At 47.9% G+C, this 20,794-nt stretch overlaps 1 protein-coding gene across 1 annotated transcript in view; it reads right to left on the bottom strand.

Annotated features, from left to right (window-relative positions):
- Positions 1 to 20,794, bottom strand: part of Tll2 (tolloid like 2) — a 113,996-nt gene that overhangs the window by 92,125 nt on the left and 1,077 nt on the right. The window contains exon 1 of the mRNA XM_027407472.2: positions 20,667 to 20,794. This exon is cut by the window's right edge and continues 1,077 nt beyond it. Within this exon, the coding sequence (XP_027263273.2) occupies positions 20,667 to 20,794 (128 nt within the window). The remainder of the gene's footprint in view (positions 1 to 20,666) is intronic.

The raw sequence follows: 20,794 nt of genomic DNA, 5'->3' as shown, positions 1-20,794 counted from the left end.
TGGTTAATATGAAGGGGAAACTAAATTTTATGTCCTATTTTGCTTTGATTGACAAGCTTAAATTGCTGCCTATGGCTAGTGACCATGTCATAAATATAAAGTTGAGTGTAAAGACAACTATGACATAATATATATATATATATATGTATATATATATATTATAATTATTTAAGAGAACAAAAAGAATCTGACACCTTGGAATAAGTTTAATAGGAACTGTGGCACTGTGTTAAGAAATACAGACTCAACCAAGCTCTTTGTCCCAGCACTTGGGAGGCAGAAGCAGGTGGATCTCTGTGAGTTCAAGGCCAGCCTGATCTACAGAACGAGTTTCAGAGCAGGCTCCAAAACTACACAGAGAAACCCTGTCTTGAAAAAAAAAGAAAAAAGAAAAACAGACTCCTGCTAAAAGTATAAAAGCAGTGGGTAAGATAGCACATTGGTTAAGATACTTGCCACCAAGCCTAGTGACTTGACTTCAATCCCCAGGACCCACACTATGGAAGAAAAGAGTCAGCTCGCACAAACTGCTCTCTGAGCCTCACATGTGCACAATGGCACATGGGCACACACAAACACACACACACACACACACACACACACACACACACACACACACAAATAAATAAATAAATAAATAAATGCACACAATAGCTATTTATTATAATAAGTGTTTCAATTTATTATTTATAAGTACACCCCTATAATTACATGAGAACCGTCAAGAGAGAATGCAATAAAGCTACCACAATCCTGTCATAAAGAATAGTCTAGAATTGGGTTCTAGATTATGTAAGAAAACCATGAAAGTTAGGTCTCACAAATTTGTGAAAAGTAGAAGACTCTTTGATAAGTTATGTTGAAACCCAAGTGGACTTTGAACTGAATTCAACACAATAAAATTAAATCCAAACAAATAAAACATTAAATCAATGGTTTCTTTCAACAAAATGTAGAAGTGTAAATCTATAGTCAGTTCTCTGTATCAATGGTTCTATACCTGGATTCAACTAAGCATGGATCAGAAAACTACTTGAAAAAAACAATTCGTCGATACCAAACATGTACAGGTTGCTTTCCTTCTCATTACCCCTAAGCATTACAGTACAGCAATTATTTATAAAGTGTATACATCATGTCAGGTATTATATAGGAAGAACTGTATAGTGCTACACCATTTGACATAAGGGACTTGAGCATCTGTGGATTGCAGTATCTGTGGTGAACCAGTGCCCACAGATACCAAGGGACAGCTGTACATCTAAGAAACACAGCCACTGAAATTCTACTAAAAGACAGGGTGTGGCCTGCGGAAGCCTTCTCCAGGTATGCCCATCACCTCTTCCTCTGGGAGTGAGCCAGACTGCTTTCCATGGACCAGAAGCATGCCTTGGAACTTGACATAAATTTGTAGCCTCAGAGGCCATCCTGGACTTGCTGAGAAAGAACTTACATGCTTAAAATATCCCTTGAGTAAATTATATACACATTAAACTCCGAAAAGCGCAGAGACGGTCCTAACACTCGTGACTCTGGAATCATAGTCTCCCTGCCATCTATTACGTCTTTCACGGCTGAAATGAAGAAATCAAATGGGCTGATTCTTTGTGAGATTAGAACTTGAGGATGCAGAGTCATAGAAAGAATCTTAAATGCATTTCCACAGAAAATAACCCTCTGCCCTCATCTCCAGTTGGCTGACCTCGCTAGAGTTTTAACCGGCAATTCAGAGAGTTGTCAGCAGGTGGTGGTGTTTGGTTATGGCGTTTTGACTCATAAAGTAAATGGCATTTCAGGAAGAAATGGCAAATGAACTACAATAGGGAGAATGATTTTCAGGAATAATAAAAAACATAGAAACCTTAATGGAAGCTCACACCTATAATCCTAGTACTCAGGAGGCTGGGAAAGAAGGACTTCTATGTGTTCAAGGCCAGCTTGGATTTACATAGTGAGTTCTAGGCCAGCCTAGACCTGTCTCCAAAAATTGAAAGAAAATAAAGAAGAAAGGAAGGAGGAACTGAAGGAAAGAAGGAAGGGGGAGGAAGGGAAAGAATCTTCATAAAGTGGTCAAAATAAATTTGTGCCTGCATATGTATGTGGTATAAGTACACATTTGTAAGGATGTGTATGTGTATTGGGAGATGTCGTGCCCAGGTATGTGCATATATACAGGGGTCAGAGGTCAATCTCCTTCACTCTCTTCCTCAAATACAATTTTAAAGTTTGTACATGTAAAGTGTTGAAATACAAAAAAAAGAGACTGACTTTAAAGTGTACTTTCTTTTAAAATACTTAGATTCATTTTGCTTATTATTATCATGCCTGTGTTTGCGATGGGGAGGCATGTACATGCTATGGCATGTATGTGAAGGTCAGAAGTCAGCCTCATGAAATCAGTTCTCTCCTCCCACTTTATGTGGGCTCTGGGAATTGAACTCAAGTTGTCAGGATTCACAGCAAACGCTTTTGTTAACTGAGTCATTTCTCCAGCCCTAAAAACAAACTTTATAATACTGCTTAGTTAGTGGCAAGCTGGTGTTTGGCAATGGGCTGGAGCAGACACAGCCTTGCTCAGCAGTGTTGGCTGATTCCCCGGTGTAAAGCTGATTTTGGTCACTGATGGTGGAGTTAGAGGAGGTGTGTGAAGGGGCTCTCACAGGCTGGTGAGGCAGCTCCAACTCACTACTGCTGGGGCGATATGTGCATAGCTGTCACAGCTCCTGGTGTCTATTCTTTCCTGGGGCAGTCATGTGTGCCTGCCCCTTGTAGCTACAAAGGAGGAAAGCCCACAGTCTGAATGTTGCTGGGACACAGAGTCCTGTGGCCATCCTCCACCCCAGAGGGTACCCAGCATAGCATCTCATCCCGTCTGTTCTCCATCCACAGCCGTACTCTGTCCGTCCCCAAGCAGGCAGAGGAGACCTCCATCCTCTCTGATGCCATCAGCAGCCTCACTTGCTAAGGTGAGGTGGCCCCTTAGCTCCCAGGCAGTGCATCAAAGGGTGGCACTCAAGCATAAGAATAGAAAGCCAGCAGAAACTGGGCAGGTGACACAGTTAAAAGCATACTGGCCAAAGGAATGCCATGTGCAAAGAGGTGACAAACGGCAAAGCTCAGTCGGTGCAAGAACAGAAGGGAAGCTAGCTGGATTTTTGGACATGGCCACATAGATTCCTGAAGATGGCAGAACATGAGGTTACAGGAACTGAGAGGTTCGGACAAGGGCATACAAGGAGACCAGGCCTAGTGAACAGAGATCCAGGGCTGAGAGAGAAGCCAGTGTGCAGGGGTTCTGAGAAGTCCCCCATTTTGGAATAGCATGTCATGGTTTGCCACCCCTTCACACACATTTTCTCCCCCAGCTCCCAGCACAGGGCCTGGACCTGACCGACAGAGCTGTTTCATAAATGGAGGAATGAGTGAATCTCCCAAAAGAAGTCCTGGGATGGCGGGCGTTGTGTGCGACCTAGGGAGGATATTAATGAGGGTTCAGACTTCTGGCTCCACTTCCAGAGTTGAGCTCAGTTCTCTGTTCCTACACAGGCCCCGCTTCTGGAACTGGGATTGTAGGTGGGCTCAGCAGAGAGTGCCCTGTTTCAGATGAGCACCCGGCATGGCCAAGACTGGACAGCTGAGTGCAGGAAGGTGACCCTGGAGATCCCTTGCAACCCTCCCCACTGGAGTTTTCTCTGACTCTTAGAGACACTGGGGATTCTGCTAGTGCTTAATGAAACCAGGTGCCTGACTCTGGGCGCCAGACCCACAGAGCTGGGAGTCTGTGAACCAGGCAGAGGGAGAGTCCCTCCAGTGCTGCTGTCAGCACCAGCCACCCTTGACAAGCTACGCCTCACTAGCTCCCAGATAGCGTAGACCAGCCAGCCCCTAGCCCTCCCAGAGCCTCTTGGCCATATGCCTCCCCTAGCAACTCTCTCCAAACCCCAGGAAGCCTTGCCTCTGCGTGGAGGAACCTTGCAGCAGTGACCTCTCCTACTTTCCCTTCTCCCAACTGGCCGTTCCCTGATTCTCTCTTGGAGCTTGGGAACTTTTCAATCCTCTTCCTGCCTTCACTCCATGGGGCTATATCTCAGGAAGTCTACACCGGTGAAGAGGGCACAGCATACACTTCCACAACTTCTGCAGGATGTTGTTCATGATCCTATACAAGTAACATTTGCCTTCTTTGGCATTCCTTCACCAGCTCATGAGACTGCCAAGTAGCTCCAAGCTGATAGGAGGTCTGGGTCACAACCCATTTGCACGGAACACCAGAGGAGGATGCTGGTGTACGGCACTCCAGGTCTCAACCAAAGTGATGAAATCAACACCTCCTGGGACAGAGCCCAGCACACATTTAAACACAGGCTCTGTCACAACCCATTCTGATTCACGCTAAAGGTTGGGAACTAACAGAGTCAATGGTCTCTAAGGGCCCCCGAATCCAATCATTGGTTTCCCTCCAATGTCTTTTAGATGTACCTTGAGATCTGTCTGGGGCTCCTCATCATTTGCCCATCCCTGTGGCAAGCCACTCAAGCAACTAGGCGCCTGCCAGTGCTCTTTTAGATGGGTACCTGGGGCTAAGCCTAGGTTACTGCAGGAACTAAACACGGAGGGTTCAAACTATTACTATTCCTCTCAGGAAACTCTCAGAGGTGGGGCAGAGGGGCCAGCGGCAGGAGAATTACAGGGAAATCCTACCCAGAGATGCTTTTAGTTTCAGCAGAGGGATTTAACAGGTTTGAAGCAGTTTTGTGTGAATCTTTGTCAGGGCAGTGTATGTACAAACAAACAGGGAGGGGTTTTTTTAGTAAAAAGTTAATCGGCTTAAAGTGTGCAACTAAATCGGCAAAGCTTACATTAAAGTGACCCACAGAGAAAGGACCCCATGGAAGGAAAATCTCTAGGGAATACAATATGGCCTCTATGTTCTTTTGTAGTTCCCAGCTATAAATATTCATGGGACAGTGTTAATGGGGTCCACCGCTCTATGCAACCACAATAGTTTTTTTGTTTATTCTCAGGACCATGAACTTTGAAACCATGGCCCTAAATTCCAGCACTCTGCATTCAGGCTCACTCAGGAGCAAGTGGGTGGGGAGAGGTTTGGCTTGAGAGGCCAGAGAGGAAACAGGCGAGTGTGAATCGTGCCTCCTGGATCTTTGGGTGCAGATTAAAGGGCAGGATCTGTTTAGTATGGGAAGCCTCCTGTCTGCAGAGTCCACAGCTGCTCCTGGGGAAATGGCCTTCTTGAGGGATGGATGGCTAAGCTATGTGAGCATATGGCAGAGAGGAGTGGGAAACAGTAAATATTTTAATTGGGCAAAACAGATTCGTTGTGAGTTTTATATCGAAATCTTAAAAAAAGAAAAACCAAGTCTGGATCCAGTAATTTCTAAGATGGCAAAATGTGAAAGCCATCTAAGCAATGTACTTGTTCCCCACAGGAGGGAAACCAGGGCACAGGAAGGCAAACCAGGCACCAACTCCCCACCATGGTCTTGTTCACTTGAGGGATAACAAATGGGAGACACACCTGGACCTCTTCTGACTTGCTCTCATCCAGGACAAACGTCCCTCGTTGATCTCAAGCCTCCTATCCATTGAACCTAAACATGGGCTCTTAATCCATGTTACCACAGAGCCACCTAGCCCAGCGCTGACTGGGAGATGGTGTACTAGTGGGGACTTACTTTGACATCTCCACCCTCCGTTGTACCAGAGCCCATTACCTATTTGTTCCAGTTAAGGACGATCTAGTCACCACTCCCTAAACCCTGACTCAGGGGTCCGAGTGCACACATCAGAGACAGTAGGATCCAAGAGACCACAGGATGCCTAGGTCAGTCAGGACCTGGGAGAGCGCCCTATGCAGCAGTATCCTACAGAACAGCTCTTGAAACTGTTGGCATCTCATGACAGATGAGCCGGTGCCTATGCTGGTGACCACCTTGCACAAGGCAGATGTGATCTTCCGCCTTGAACCTTCATCTACAGATCAGCGTACAGTCATGTTGATACATGTCACAGTGGCCATGTCACAGCCGGACTCACTGAAATCGAAGACACCTGTCAGTAAACTGGAACTAAAGAATTTATGCAGCAGACTGGTGTGGGCAGGGCCATCCCAGCTGCAAGGTTGTCTAGGCTTCAAAGCTCTCATGAGCCTTCTCCACTCAACTGGTGGCTCCTTAGATGCACTGGAAAGAGCTAAATCAATCAGCAATGTCTGCCACTGGCACCGGGGCACTGCGCATGTCCTTATTTTTCCCACTCACAAGTTGTTAGGAAAGCGTTAAATGCATCATGGCCATGGTAAATGAATAAATAGCTGGAGCCAGGCCTGAGCTTTCTGCTCAGCCCTTTGCCCCGCAGGTCTGCCCCTGCCCCTGCATCTTCCAGCCCCCTGTCCACTCCCCCTGGGGTTGCTCTAAACAAGAAAGAAACCCTGGCTGACAGTGCAGGGGAAGAGGGAGAGGGGTCTGTGTAGTTCTTTCCTGCTGAGGTGCTCCAGGCCTGGCGTGGCATCCCACATTTCTGTCTCCCCTCCTACCCGTCTGACACCAGCAACATGGTTTCCTCCCCAATTCTTCATCACAGGGCATGCTGGCTTGTCTCTGGGGACCTTACTTTCTCGCCTGGTCCCTGAACTCCGTGTCTCTAACTAGTTCTTCACTAATGTGAAATGTGTATGGTGATCCTGTTTCCCTCAGGACAGTCTCACTCACATAGCTGTTGTGAGAAAAACCTTTTGCTTATGTCCACAGCTAAGAATGAAGATGGGAGACTTAAAAACTCTCCTGACCCCAGGGATGCGTCTCATTACCCGATCCCAGCAGGATAGAATTCTCTGCCACCTCATAGCCACCACCTCCCTCAGCAGAAGCCCACACCGACCCCACTCAAAAACATCAACGAGATGCAGTTTACATCCTAAAGCCAAGAGCATCTCGGCTTTTAATTGTACATCGTGCGTGCTTGACCACAGGGCCAGGCACATTCCCTAAGTCCTAATCTCTCCACTGTGGAATGATCTTTCATAGAGCCATAAATTCTACGAGCAATTGTGCATGACTCATTCTGAAGCTGAAGGCCCCTGGAGACCTAAGCAGTGAGCAGAGAGGAAAGATATACTAGGTGGAGAGAAGAGGAGGCCTGGGGCCTAGCCCTAGCCAAGCCACAGCTCTCCCTGTGACTCTCACTAAGAGACTCGCCCTCCACACCACAGGGTTCTCACTAGGAAAATTAAACATTGAGAATAGACACAGCTCCTCCCAGCTCCGACATTCCATCAGGTTTGATGGTAGAGCTGGTTAACTTTCAGCAATGCCTGTGGCCTGTTATCTTGACTGAGCCTTCTACTTAAAGGGCCAGCACGTTCGGCTGATTGTAGCATGGGATGCTTTTGCTTAACAGTTCTTCTACAAGGAAGGAACCTCAGCCTTGAGGTCAAGCACTCTTGAGGATAAAGCTTTCAGATTCCCAGGGAGATCCCTGTGACCACGTGACTGAGTGCCAATCAATGACATGACACACACACGGCAAATGGGAAGCCTCTTTTTGCATTCTCTATGTAATTTTCTTCTCGCTACCTCTCACAGCCAGACTCAGTGGTGTTATGGGCTGTAGCTGCCATCTTGGTCCGTGAAGACAAGGGCCTCTCCCAGGGAGAGCAAGTTGGAAGATAGAAGGGGCTGGTTCCTGGAGCGTATCCAGGATGGGGCTTCCAGGAGTCGGCAGACTCCAGACCCTGGTGTGACAAAGAAGCACATGTCCAGTTTTTTCCAGCTGTGGACGCACATTGCCTGTCAAGCTCACGCCTCCCTGTTCTCTCATGTTCTGCTGTTCTGTAACTGGGAGCTGTAAAAACTCCTCCTTTACCATCTGTAACTGTGTTGGGTTCTGTGGGTAGAGCCCTGGATAACACTGCATAAGGGAGAAAGGACATTTGTTCCCGGGCTCAGGTGGCCTCATCTCTCTTGCCCCTGTAGGAGTTGCTACTAACCACATTCAGGAGAACCACTAACACTAACCATCCTGGTCTTCCAGTCTCCACTGGGCAGTTCCTTGCCAGCAGGCCTTTTCTTTATATACATTTGCCCACCGCTCCACGGACTCAAGCACAATCAATTGAGGTTGAAAAGAAATTAAATGGAAAGTTCCAGAAAGAGATGATAAGTGTTTTAAAAACACATGCTGTTCTGAACAGTATAACAAAATCTCGCATCGCTGTACCCTGTCCTGTGTGGCACATGTCTCTTTATCCAACAGACAGATGGTGTACACACTACCTCTCGGCTAGTAACTTAGTGGCCATCTCAGTTATCAGATCCACAGCCACAGTATATCACAGTGACTTTGTTCCAGTTGTCTGCATCTTTCTTGGCCATAGTTGTCTTTCCTGTTAAGGGACAAGCTCAAGCATGGTGACAGAAGGACATGAAACATGAGACAGATTAGCTTTGGTAGTAGAGCCTACAAGGGAAAAGTCAGTATAGACCATGTCCTGTACGTTCAGTGGCTTCAGCCATTCACTGGAGGTCTTGGATAATAACCTCTGCATATAGGGGGCCAGGGTGTCTCCATCAACTTCAACCTCCAAGAGCCATAGCCCCCACCTCTCGTAAGAAGTTCGTATTTCAGCCTGAGGGATGGTGTGGGGATTCCACTCTTTTCCTAGCAATTGTGTTATATGCCCAGCATCTCAGCTTTCTTCTGGGTTCTCTACCTCTTCTTGCCCCCTTTTGCAGTTTAGCAACTATGTATACTAATTTTACTAATTATTCTTCAAATGCCTGGTATGGTTTCGTCTCTCACCTGTACTATGACAAACATAATGGATTAACTTGAGTCAGTAACTAGTCACTTAATCTTGACTGATACAGCCAAGGGGTTGTGGGGGTAGAAACAGGGGTGTAGTATGAAATACCTTTTCTGCTTTCTGAATACACAATAAATAAATAAATACCTCCAAAAATTGCCTGTGGCAATTACGACAGAGAACAGTTGACATTTTTACTCTTTAAGAGAGCCCACTTAAAGGTACTTCCAAGTGTTCAAAATCATTTGGGAAAGAAATGCAAATTAAACTATAGCTGCAGGTTGAAAAAAATAACAAAATGCTTTTCTCAAGGCAGCATTCATCTTCAAAAGCTAGAATACATGCTATCAGTCCTCAAGGGAGTCAAGGAAGAGTAAAAACTGTGATGGAGTATTTGATTCATTTTGCTCTGGCTCTGCTAGGAGTCACACCTGGAACCTCGGGTGTACTAGGCATGGGATCTGCCACTAAGCTGTGTCAGCAGCCCCAAACCCCAAGAGCATCTAGATTTCAAGCAGCTCTACTTATAGAATTTAGTATCAGGAAATAAAGATGTGTATAAAATTATAGTTATCAGGGGAGTGAAATGCAATATATATATATATATATAATATATATATATATATATATATAATCCAGGTTCTAGCTATTTAGGAAGCTGAGGAGGAAGGATCACAAGTCCAAGACCAGTTTGGGCTATGTAGAGAGTTAGGGGCCAGCCTAGGCAAATAACAAGTCACAAAGCAAGCTGTGAGTAGAGTAGAGTGTTTCTGTAACATGCTCAGGGCCCTGCCTGGGCTCACTCCCCAGCCTGCAGGAAATAAATATTCAGACACAAGGATGACTCCAGCATCATCACATATAAAAGAAAAGGAAAATGATTGTTGAGCAAAGGAGGGAATCTGTATGTCTTGCACAGGGGCGTGTTAAGCTAACGATGATCTATCTATGCAACCATGAAGAAAACAACTTAAATTCATGCTATATAAGTCTGCTTGTTACATAAGCACCTCACTGTCACAGAGAGGTCCGTGGCTCTGAGAAAACTGAATAGAAGGTTCAGAGCAGCTGCATAGTATTATTCAGGAAAAGGGGACTCCTGTTACAAGCACACGCAGAGGGCCTGGAAGCACACACACCATGTTTGCAGCAGTCACCTCTAGGACGTGGGATGGCTGGGCAATTTCAGTCCTTCCTATATGTAATTTCTAAATGTTCTACCATGGTGTATCAATTGGAAAAATGATTTGCAATCTCCCCCTCCCATCTCAAAGGGCTCGATGCCCTCATTCTTGATTCTGCTATGACCTTGTACTTCAGGACCTCTTTCCCACACAGAGTGTGATCTTGTCCCATCTCCTCTTCCTTCCCATTCCCAGGATAATAATGACCCTCATGCTCAGGGCTAGGCGTCCTGGTCAGGTGTTCCGGGTTTCTGTAGACCTTAAGCATTGAATATCTTCATTGGAACAATCTTCCACTCAAAAGCAATCAATAGCTCTCCAGTTCCCTAAGATATATTTCAAGTGCCTAGGCTTGACATTCACTTTTTTCCAAGTTCTTCGAAATAAGCCAGAATGAAGTCCCAGCTCCATCACGTCCCATGCACCCCAAGGCCTCCCCTTGACTCGAACTCCAATGTTCTGTCTGAATCCCAGAATTCCACCTATCCTCCCCCAGGCTCAGGGTTTACCACACCCCTCTCCAGGAATCCTTCCTTGATTGTCCCATGGTGAATCCTGCCTTTTGGATCCCTATGGTATTCCATTTACTCAGGTCTTCATTTGACAAATACCTGCTGACAGTCACCAGGCACTAACACTGTGGGAACCTGTTTTCTCCCCTCAGCAGGTTATTGTCCGGTGTGTGGACAGTGGTTGAGTAAGTCACCACACACCAGTCACTCTGACCAGTTCTATTTAGAAAAAGTGTCATGAGGAAAAATAAAGGCAACGCACAATCTAAGAAAAATGGAGGAAATGCAGGCTGAGTCTGAAAAAACGAACCAGAGGGCCCTGAGAGGCTACTAAGAAGACCCTCCCACGGAGACTGGCAGGGGAGGGGGAGGGGCTGCAGGAAAGGGTGGGCAATAGCCAAGGTCTCAGAACTACCAACCATTCTCAACCCAATTGCCTGGGAATTTCTGAACAGTCCTAAACTGGGTCTGATTCAGCAAGTGTGCTCAGACGTGAGGTTTGAAAGACCACTCTGCCAGTCAAGTGTGGTGGCAAATATCTTTAATCCCAGCATTCAGAAGGCAGAAGCGGACAGATCTCTGTGAGTTTGAGGCCAGCCTGGTCTACAGAACTAGTTCCAGGACAGCCAGAGAAACCCTGTCTTGAGAATCCAAAAGGAAAAATCAAAAGACCACTCTGCCTGCAGCATGCACAGATTTGGGGACTGTAGGAACCCACAAAGGAGATGGCGGGGGCTTAGAACAGGTAGACGGCAGTTAGGATGCAATGAGGCAGACAGGCTCAAAGTTGGACACAAAGCTGGCAGGACTTGGGTTGGGCTACATGAAAAAACGGAAAGTCAAGTAGCCGGGTAGGGGAAATGTTAGCCACACCCTCTTGGGGGCTGGCACAGGTGACCACGCACACTGGGGTGTGGTCAGATTGACGTAACAAGACCCTAAATATGACCCTAAAGTACCTGGGTGGACTCTGCACCTATGGCCACTTCCCGAGCCAATGGGGAAAGGCAAAGAACTTAGAGCTGGCTTGACAGAGAGGACGACTAGCCAAGACCTGAAGGAGGGTTAAAGAGCTGGTAGCCTGGCACTTCCTGTGGGAACAGGCTTCAAGGACTCACATCATCCCCTACTAGTAACTAGGGTGGGAGGAAATGGGGGGCATGGTGGGTAAATTGCAGCATGAGGAGGGGAGCTAAATGGCCCAGCTGGCGAAGCAGGCAGACCCAGGCTCAACACCAACACTTGAGTGTTCTTGCAGGCGAGCCTGAGAATATTGATTGTCAATTGGCAGGAGTGGTTAGAGGATGGCGTGATCACAGATAGGTCGCCTACCAATCAGCAGGAAAGCTGGGCTCCTGTTGCTAGGTTTGCATCCAGGCAGAAGTAGATTGTGAGCAGGCTGAGTGGGTACCAGGAAAAACCTCTCATGCATATCGGTAGCTGCCACCCTCTCCTCGCTTCAGGAAATTAACACCTGTCACTTGTTGTGGATCCCATGAGAACTCTGCAGCCTTAAGAGGGAGAGAAAAATACACACAAGAAACTCAGACTGTCACTCATAGGGAAAGTCTTAAAGGGGAAACAATAAAAGAAACTTACAACAGTGGAGAAAGATCTACCGAGGATAGCGCACTAAACTCAACCCAGCAGCTGCCACATTTAATCTCCATACAAACCATCATGATGGACTTGAATGCCATTCTCGCTTTCTCAAAGGAGTAAACTGAGGCTCCGAGAGGTTAGGAAACTCAGTCAAACCACACAGGTAGTAAGATCACCATTGATTGCAAGCCACAGGCTGACTGATGCCAAGAACCTGATATTTCTTTATGTTGGTTCCTCCAAACCAGGGCCTCCCTGGGAAGCTGGCTCATCTCCATTCTCTACTTCAGGGGGAACATGGCTGGTCCCTCTCTCTCACACAACCTTAACTTACACTCATATTCTGCCCCTGGGCCTTCTGGGAGAAGAATGGGGAAAAAGAGAGGAAATACATTTCAAGAGCTTATATTTATTCACAGATTGTTCCCAGATTGGAACCAAGAGTGTCTCAGGGCCAGAACTCCCTTGTCCTTACCAAGATCCGAGCCACAATTTAAAAAAGGTCAGGGAAGATGGGCTAGCCTGTGGCCTCCTGACAACCTTGAGACTGAACACAATAGAGGTGCTTGTTGCCTGTGGGTAGAGGGAGGTTCTTGCAGGGATTTGACATCCTTGTCCCTACTAACAAGTTAACTGTCCCAGCGCAGGTTCTCGCCTGGACAGCACTTAGACCATGGCTACAGTGCTGACAAGAGCCTACAAACCCAAGTCATACCCCATGGGCTTTCGCAGAATCTCCCAGTCTATGTGGAAGGCCAGTACATGATGCTTTATACAACATGAGGTGTGGCCTGAGCTCAAAAGCAGAACAGCAGTGGAGAGTTAATACCATCACTTGGAAACCATGATGAGGGTGAGAAGCCGTGCGTCAAGGAATCAGAAAGTGACGGCCTCTTCTTAGACGGCTTGACATGGTCTCTAGTGGAAGCTTCGGATGACAACCTCACAGGTACCTAGGCTTTTTGGAAGTTGGAGGTCATAGGAACACAGCTTTTGGAGAGTCAGGAGGAGCCAGGTCCCACTGTTTATCCCCAGACTTGGGGGACTGGTTTCTTAGACAACTTGCTGGCAAGCGCTCAACTCAACACCTTCAATGAGCTAATGGAATTCACGGTTGACTGTAGTTTTAAGGAAAGGATCCTGAAACATAGAGGGCACCAGCATGACAAGAAGACATAGGAGTCTTAAGATTGTTCAGCCACTGGGTTTTCTACCACTCAGAAAACTTGCTGAATTTCAGCGAACGATATTAATACAAACTACAGCGCTTACTAATGCCTTCCATGTTCTAAGTATTCTCCTAAGAGCTATGTCTATATGAAATCATGCAATCTGCCTAGGAACACAATGTAGTCGATATTAATATAGTTTTTATTTGTCCAGCAAGCTAAAACGGGTCTCCTCATGGTCTTAGCTCTGAGCTCAGACACAGATACGCTTGTTTCATCCCAGCTGTCTCCCAGTAATGGAAACCAAGTGATCACGTGAACAGATTTAACAGGCACACTTGGAGATGTGACAGGTAGCTAAGGAGCCACGTGAGTCTACAGTTGTTCACATTTACTGAGTGCTTCTACTTGCTAGACACACTCTCAAGTGCCTTTCATACAGCCGTGGCCCACTTGCAGGGGCTTCTGCTAATCACGGTATATATTTGAGGGAATGGTGTCTTTAAAGGCCAAGGACTGTCTCGGAGTCTCACAGTTAGTAAGTGACAGAGCATGGAGAGCCGGAAATAGAAAGACTGGGTGTGGAACACTGCATGAGAGGGTGGGTCCTAGAGAGAGCGGTCAGCCCGATGCCCATGGCTGACCACAGAAGCACAATGGAATGATCCAAATGCTTGCCTTCCATCTAGAGGCATCTTCCTTCTAAACCAACCATGCCCATCTGGCTGACAGTCTACAGTCCTAGTGTCCAACAAGCTCTTAGACCTTTAACATCAGAGACTACCCATGCCAGGGTGCTGCACGTTATTCCTGCTGACCCCTGAGCTTAACTGAGGAAAATAAGGATGCCCCAGGAAGGGGCATGCAAAGCACTTCAGGGTGGACAGGAAAGGGTGAGTCCCACTCCTGTAAGACCCAGGAGGCAACCTCTGATGTTTCAGTGCACATTTATGTCTACTGAATGTAGGCAGAGTCCACAGAGATCCTGCAGAAAGTCAAAGTAGCATCAATGGCAAACACAACTCGGTTTCCCCACTTTAGCAGCCACCAATTGCACGTCTCTTCTGGGGCGTGGGGTAGTGTTTCTTGCTGTGGCTGTGCTCCTAGAGCAGCCCTATCTTCAAGGGGCCTGCCAGGCTCCCCATCTTCATCACCCCATTCCCAGACACTGCTACCCAACAGAAGTCTTGCTGTTGTTGGGATCCCTAGGTTCCAGGTAGCAACTGATGCTACCTGTACCGCATCTGCACTGAGCTGAGCACTGGGCCAGTCAGCTGACCCTTCCACAGGAGTCTCCTCCCTAGACACACTTCCCCCTCTGAGCCTTTGTTTATTTTTATTGAAATAGAATGAATATAGCACGGAACTCACTGTTCACTTACTTTTAAAAGTAGTTTTCATACTTTTTAATTTAATTCTTTTTATTCTATGTGTATGGACATTTTGCAGCATATATGCCACCATTTGGGTCCTAGGAATCAAACACTGGTCTGGAAGAGCAGCCATACTCTTAACTGCTGAGCCATCTCTTTAGCCCCAAACCCCTTTACTTTTGAGATACTGTTTAACAACAACGAATCCCCAACTCTTGACTACGTAAAATGGAATCACTTATTGCAAGCATTTCAGTTACTCTACCTCATTTCCACAAAGGCATCCAGGAAGTGCTTATGAGCACCTGCTCTGTCCTCTGATGACATAAATGTCAATCACTGGGTACCTCCTGGTGCCAGAAAATGGGCTCAGAAGCTGATAAAATCTCGTATCACTTAGTCCTGTGGCAACCCTGAAAACCGAATGAGTAGTTCTTTGCAAGTGAGGAAACAGGATAAGGTAGGGTAAGTAACTTCCTCACACTCACATAACCTCACAAAAAGACAGACAGGTGGACCAGATGCTGCTCCTGCCTGGAGACTGGAAAGGCATTTAATGTCCAAGGCCTTTGAGAAATTTAATTCTATTAATCAGCCTTCTGCCCATCAGCAAGGACCTTACGACAAGAGAGGATGAAAATAAAGATGTAAAAATGCCAGCTGCTCTCACCAGAATAAGTGCCTTAGGAAACTCATAAGGGATCAGAAGACAAACTTCCAGAAGAGACCACATAACTTCAGCTCTGCTTAGAGAACCAGGGCACTTGCCCCTGTCATGAAGTACTTGAACCTACTGTCACCCTGCCTCATCTCCCGACATTCTCTGGTAAGAGCTGCTACATGGCTCAGACTGAGGGCAAATTCGTGGTTCCTTCAGCCATGAGCCCAATCCACCTAAGGACAGTATCCTTCCTACCCTCTCATTCAGCAGATACTGAGAAACACCAGGGTGAACTGGATGCTGCTCTGATTACCAGGCACAGAGACTGGACCCCAAATCTCATGGACTTGAATATTCTGGCCTCATTTCAGGACCTGGAAGGGCTCTTGGTGAACCTTTAAATAGACCTCATTGGTAAGGTATCTTGAAGCAAATGACAAGGTAGAGTGAGACCCCAAACTCCAGACAGAGGTGAGATTTGAAATTATGGACTGGGGATACCTCAAACTGAATGACAAATCATTTGTTACACCATAACGCTCACTCTAGCTCCTGAGCCTTAAGCCATCAGGGGACAACAACTCCGAATATCATATCTGAATCCAGGATTCATAGCTGTCAGATGCCTTTGGCATTTGCCAAGCCACTAGCTAAGCAGCCTGGCAGCCAGTTAGTTCCCTTGGATTTAATAAGTCCAAGGGCTGTCCAAGAACCTCTGCATCACCCAAATTTCATGTGAAAAGTTTTGGTGACCTGAGTCCCACACTCTCCAGTCAACTCTGGGAAACCGCATGTATCCACTGCCTCTCTCTCCACTTTTCCTCCACGGCACTTTTTAGAACCGTCCCTAAATCTAGTGAACCCCGTTAATACATCAAGACTGTGGCGGGCCATTTTTCCAAAACTGCCCACAACAGTACCGCCCACTCCACATGCTTTTTTATTTTTATTTTTGTTTTGTGTTTGTTTTTGAGACAGAGTTTCTCTATGTAACAGTCCTGGCTGTCCTAGAACTCAATATTTAGACCAGGCTGACTTCGAACTCTCAGAGATCTGCCTGCCTCTGCCTCTCTGCCTCTCTGCCTCTGCCTCTGCCTCTGCCTCTGCCTCTGCCTCTGCCTCTGCCTCTGCCTCTGCCTCTGCCTCTTAAGTGCTGGGATTAAAGGTGTGTGTCACCACTGGTGAAAAGCAGTCAAGCTCCAGCCCCTGGAATGGGGTGGAAGCTTGTCCTCATGGTGGCTGTGAGGTTGTGAGGTGGTCATCAAAGGCGCTGAAACCTCCTTCTGGTTCTCTTAGATCCACCTAGAATCCAGTTGCTGTGCTGTGAGGAAGCCTACCACCCGGCCATGTTGGAAGCCAAGCTGAGAATCTCTACCCACCGGTCCAATGGACAACCAGGCCACGGGCAGACACTCTGGTGGGTAGCCATCAGGTGGATTTCAGTCCCTTGTTGTTTACCCTGCAAGTCTTTCTAGCTTGACAGACACACACGACCCTATCTGTTCCTATATCACCAAAGTAGGAACCTAATGTAGCAGTCAGGTTGTTCAACACCAAGTTAGGGGTGGGTTCTTCCCTAACTTCCCAGGGAGCAGAAGCAAACAACAAAAGCTACATCCTTTGCACATACTTCAGACTTTCCTTCACTGGATGGCTGGTTCTAAGAGGCACCTGCAAGCTTCTAAGAGGTCCTGTTGGGTCCCAAGTTCACCACCTAGAGCAGCCATCTGAATCCCACGCCCCTCATTGAATTTCCCTTTCCCTGCCTTGTGTGTCCTGCTCGTTCCCTGCTGTACCTTGGGTCACCCTCCAAATGTCTACACACAGGTCCTTATTTATGGCTCTGCTTTCTGAAGAAGCTGGCTAAACCTGGTTCCTGATTACATCACAAGGCAAAAGATTTTGTTTCCACCTCCATTTTGCAGATAGGGAGGGCGACACTGTGACAGCACAGGAAAGTGACAACGTGGTCAACAGCCACCTAGGCAGCAGGGGCAGGGCTGGAATGAGGAGCCAGCCCCTGGCTTGACTCAGCTGAGGAAGTGTGGGTGGAGGCAGGCAGACAAGGGGAGTCCTGCCAGCATGGAGATGCAGAGAATGTCTGGGACTTCGTGTATAGTGCCTGGCTATGAGGCAGCATCTAAGGAAAAGCCAGTAATAAAGCCATGAACCAACAGACACTGTGCCCCAGAAGCCCACGGCTGTTGCCCAGCTACATGCCAGGAGGGTTCCCTCTTCCCCATCATCTGGCTTAGTAACCACCCTCTTTGCAGCATCAACTGTTAGTAAATTTAGAACTGACAGCTTAAAACAGCATCAAAGGCTTTAGTGATAAAGATGTTCTTTCAACACGTTTCTCGAAAATCTGTTTATAAAGTACTCAGTGACTGGCATATCTCTCATTCCGTGTACTGCAATCTCTCGGAAATTATTCCTATCCACACATGAGGACACAAAGACACGAGGAGAGCACACACTTGCCCCAAGTCATGTAGCTTATACATGGCAGAGTAGGTGGGCGTTAAGGGTAAAGTGGTGGAAACAGTAAGCAGAAAGCCACGAAATGGTTCGTTGAGAGTGGCTGCAGCACTTAGTAGTTTACACAGCTTTGATGGCTAGGCTGGAATGAAAGTCAGAGAAACATAGAACACTGAACAGGGAGGAGACAGGGAACTCAAGCACAGGAACTCACATGGTGCCCTGTGGGTTCAGGGTAAGGCAGGTTATGTAGATCAAGAGAGAAGTTTCTTGGCTAGCAAGATGGCATTGTGGGTAAAGGCATCTGCTGCCAAGCCCAAGCTCCTGAGTTCAAGCCCAGGACCACACAGTAAAAGAAGAAAGCCAACTTCTGAAAGTTGTCCTCTGATCGCCCACCACATGCATGCCCTGGCATTCCAGCGCACCCACCCAAACACAAAATAAATGAAGACAACTGTAATTTTAAAATGTTTAAAAATTGAGCAGCTCCCCACATCTGTCAGTTTATAGTTCTAACAAATTCACTATGTCCATCCTACAGGGAAGGTGATGCCCAGGGGGGGATAGAACTTGCCCACTATTAGGACTCGCCTCTCTGCATTACAGTTGCACAGTGGAACGGAGACCGACTCCAGGGAAGGGACAGGAGGGGAAGGTCTGTATTCGAAGCCCCAGGCAGGGCCAGGAGGGGGACTTCTGGCGAGAGGAGCTTCCTGGTTAGCGTTTCACTGGGATAGAGGCTGCCTCTGAAGGGAAAACTTTCAATGTGCTACCAGGAAGTGCGGTTCCCCCTAGTGGGGAAGCTGTCATCCCACTGAGACTTCAGCCCAGTGCCACCCACTTTCTGGCTTCCATAGGGCACTCTCTAGATGACAGAATTCACAGGAGGACGGGATGACTTGCTTTCTTGCTGCAGGTCTCTCTTGCCATCCCTCTCTTCTGGCTGCTCTTAGCATCAGGTTAGTCCAGGGAGAGGCTGCGGTGGGGGTCTGGGTAGGGGTGGGGCCAGGAAGAATACATTAAAGCAGCTGAACAGAGGCTTCTCTACCTTCCAGCTCTGTCTGCTCACCCCATCCTATCTATGAAGTCAGAACATTCGTGTGTTTGTTATCCAGCATTCTCTCTAAAATCACTGGACAGCCAATGGCAAACTTGCCTTGGGGTTGTCCCTGGAGGCTTAGGCCAGGTGGGAGCTCTGGGTTAGATTTGTATCTTTCTCTCCGGACCTACACCATCTAAGCTAGCATCTAACACACAGCAGGCACCCAGCCTATTGCTCAAACTAATCTCCCCCCTGGCTCCAGTGGCCCTACCACCTCAAAGGCAGCTTTCCTCAGGCAGGGTCCAGGATCTGCCAGGTGTGACTGTTGGGCCTGTTCACCTCCACCTTATTTTCAAGACTAAGTGCTCTCTTTTTAGGACCAGGACACCATTCCAGCAGTGCTCAGGAGACCATCCTGGCCAAAAACAAGGTCCCACAAAGAGCTGGATGTCACAGTCAGGCCATGGTGGTGTGTCTTTCTTACCTGGAAATCACCCTTTCTGACTACTTCCCAACCTAGGCCTCACATGCAGGACAATAGGTGGATATCCTTTAGGGGTCTTCCCGATGCTTAGACAAGGTCCCCTACACCCAAGTTGACCTTCAACCTGCATAGCATCCTCTGGTCTCATGAACTTCTGAGCTCTCCCAGGAGCCTCATCTTCTCCAGACAAGAGGTACGTGAAGCAACTCCAGCCTACACACTAGAGCTACCACAATAACAATAAAATAAGGACAACACCCCTACTCCTTCCATTGGCACAAAATTCTAATTTTTCAATTTAGAGATGAGGAAGCTGAGGCTGGTAGAGGTCTCTGTGGCAGTGAGGGAATGGGGAACTGACCGAGACCTGGTGGGCCACTGTGCCTAGAGGAAGCACCCTGGTCCCCTGAGTATTCTCAAGGCCACCCTCTTGCCTCCTGTCTCTCATCTCTGCCCACAGGCAAGTGAAACAGATGAGGCAATGGCCAAAGGAAAACTCCTGGGCTCCTGGCCACCATCCAGAAGCAGTCTCAAAGGGATCTAAGTTCAACACCTCCCTGGGTCTGGGAACTGCCCCGTCCCTGACTTTGGCTGTGCTTGTGTCCTCCTGGGATGGACACTTAAGGAGCCTTCACTAGGGTGCTCCGTCACCCCCCTCTACACCTCGCCACACACCCCTGATGAGCCAAGAGGGTTGGTAGCTGGAACTGTAGAGCTGGGGCCAGTTTGCGCTCACAAGGCCAGTGTGTCCGGTGCTGTTCAGGGGCGCAGCTTCCTGGTGGAATTAAGAGCACCTGCTGACTTCCATCTCAGTCTGGGGAAAGGCTGGAGCAATTCAAGTCGTGGGCGTTCTCCCTAGGCAACTCTTCCTTCTGCCTCCTGTGAAGCTTTTCTGTCTGTCTTCTAATCTCTTCCCAAGAGTAACTACAGACCTTGGGAAACTTCGCGGGAAACTTCCAACTGTTGTGAACTCCAATGAAACAGCTACTCCATCGGAGCCGGGAGCACAGGGTCCAGCCAGGCTCGACTCCTGCAGTGTCCTGGGGTAGCGGGTGCCGAGTGGCTGACAGGCAACCAGAGCCCACCGTGCCCCACACAGGCTTTCGCTTTGGGACCACTCGTGCAGCAGCCACCCGATGTGGCTGCTAACCCGGATCAGGATGTCCAGGACTCCGAGGAGTGTCAAAACAGCTTCCCTCGCGGACATTGTCCTCCCCGCCACCCCCCAAACTCCGGGCATCTCCCAGGAGCAGAATGGTCGGCCTTGCCCACCGCTCATTTGCATTTCAAAGGCAAACTTCTGCCCAACTTGCTGGGAGAAGGGCGACAGTGGTACCTACCGGCTTTGCAGGGGTCGTGGTAATGCAGCTGTTGCTCCGTGCCCTCCTCGCCTTCCAAAGCCCAGTAGTCCAAGGCAACATCCGAGTTATCCCCAGGCACCCCAGTACCGCACGGGAGCGGCAGCAGC

This window comes from Cricetulus griseus, chromosome 3 (genome assembly GCF_003668045.3).
Source record: "Cricetulus griseus strain 17A/GY chromosome 3, alternate assembly CriGri-PICRH-1.0, whole genome shotgun sequence".
NCBI classification, from domain to species: domain Eukaryota; kingdom Metazoa; phylum Chordata; class Mammalia; order Rodentia; family Cricetidae; genus Cricetulus; species Cricetulus griseus.
The sequence above is the reverse complement of the archived record's forward strand: the minus strand, read 5'-3'. Positions and strand labels throughout refer to the sequence as shown.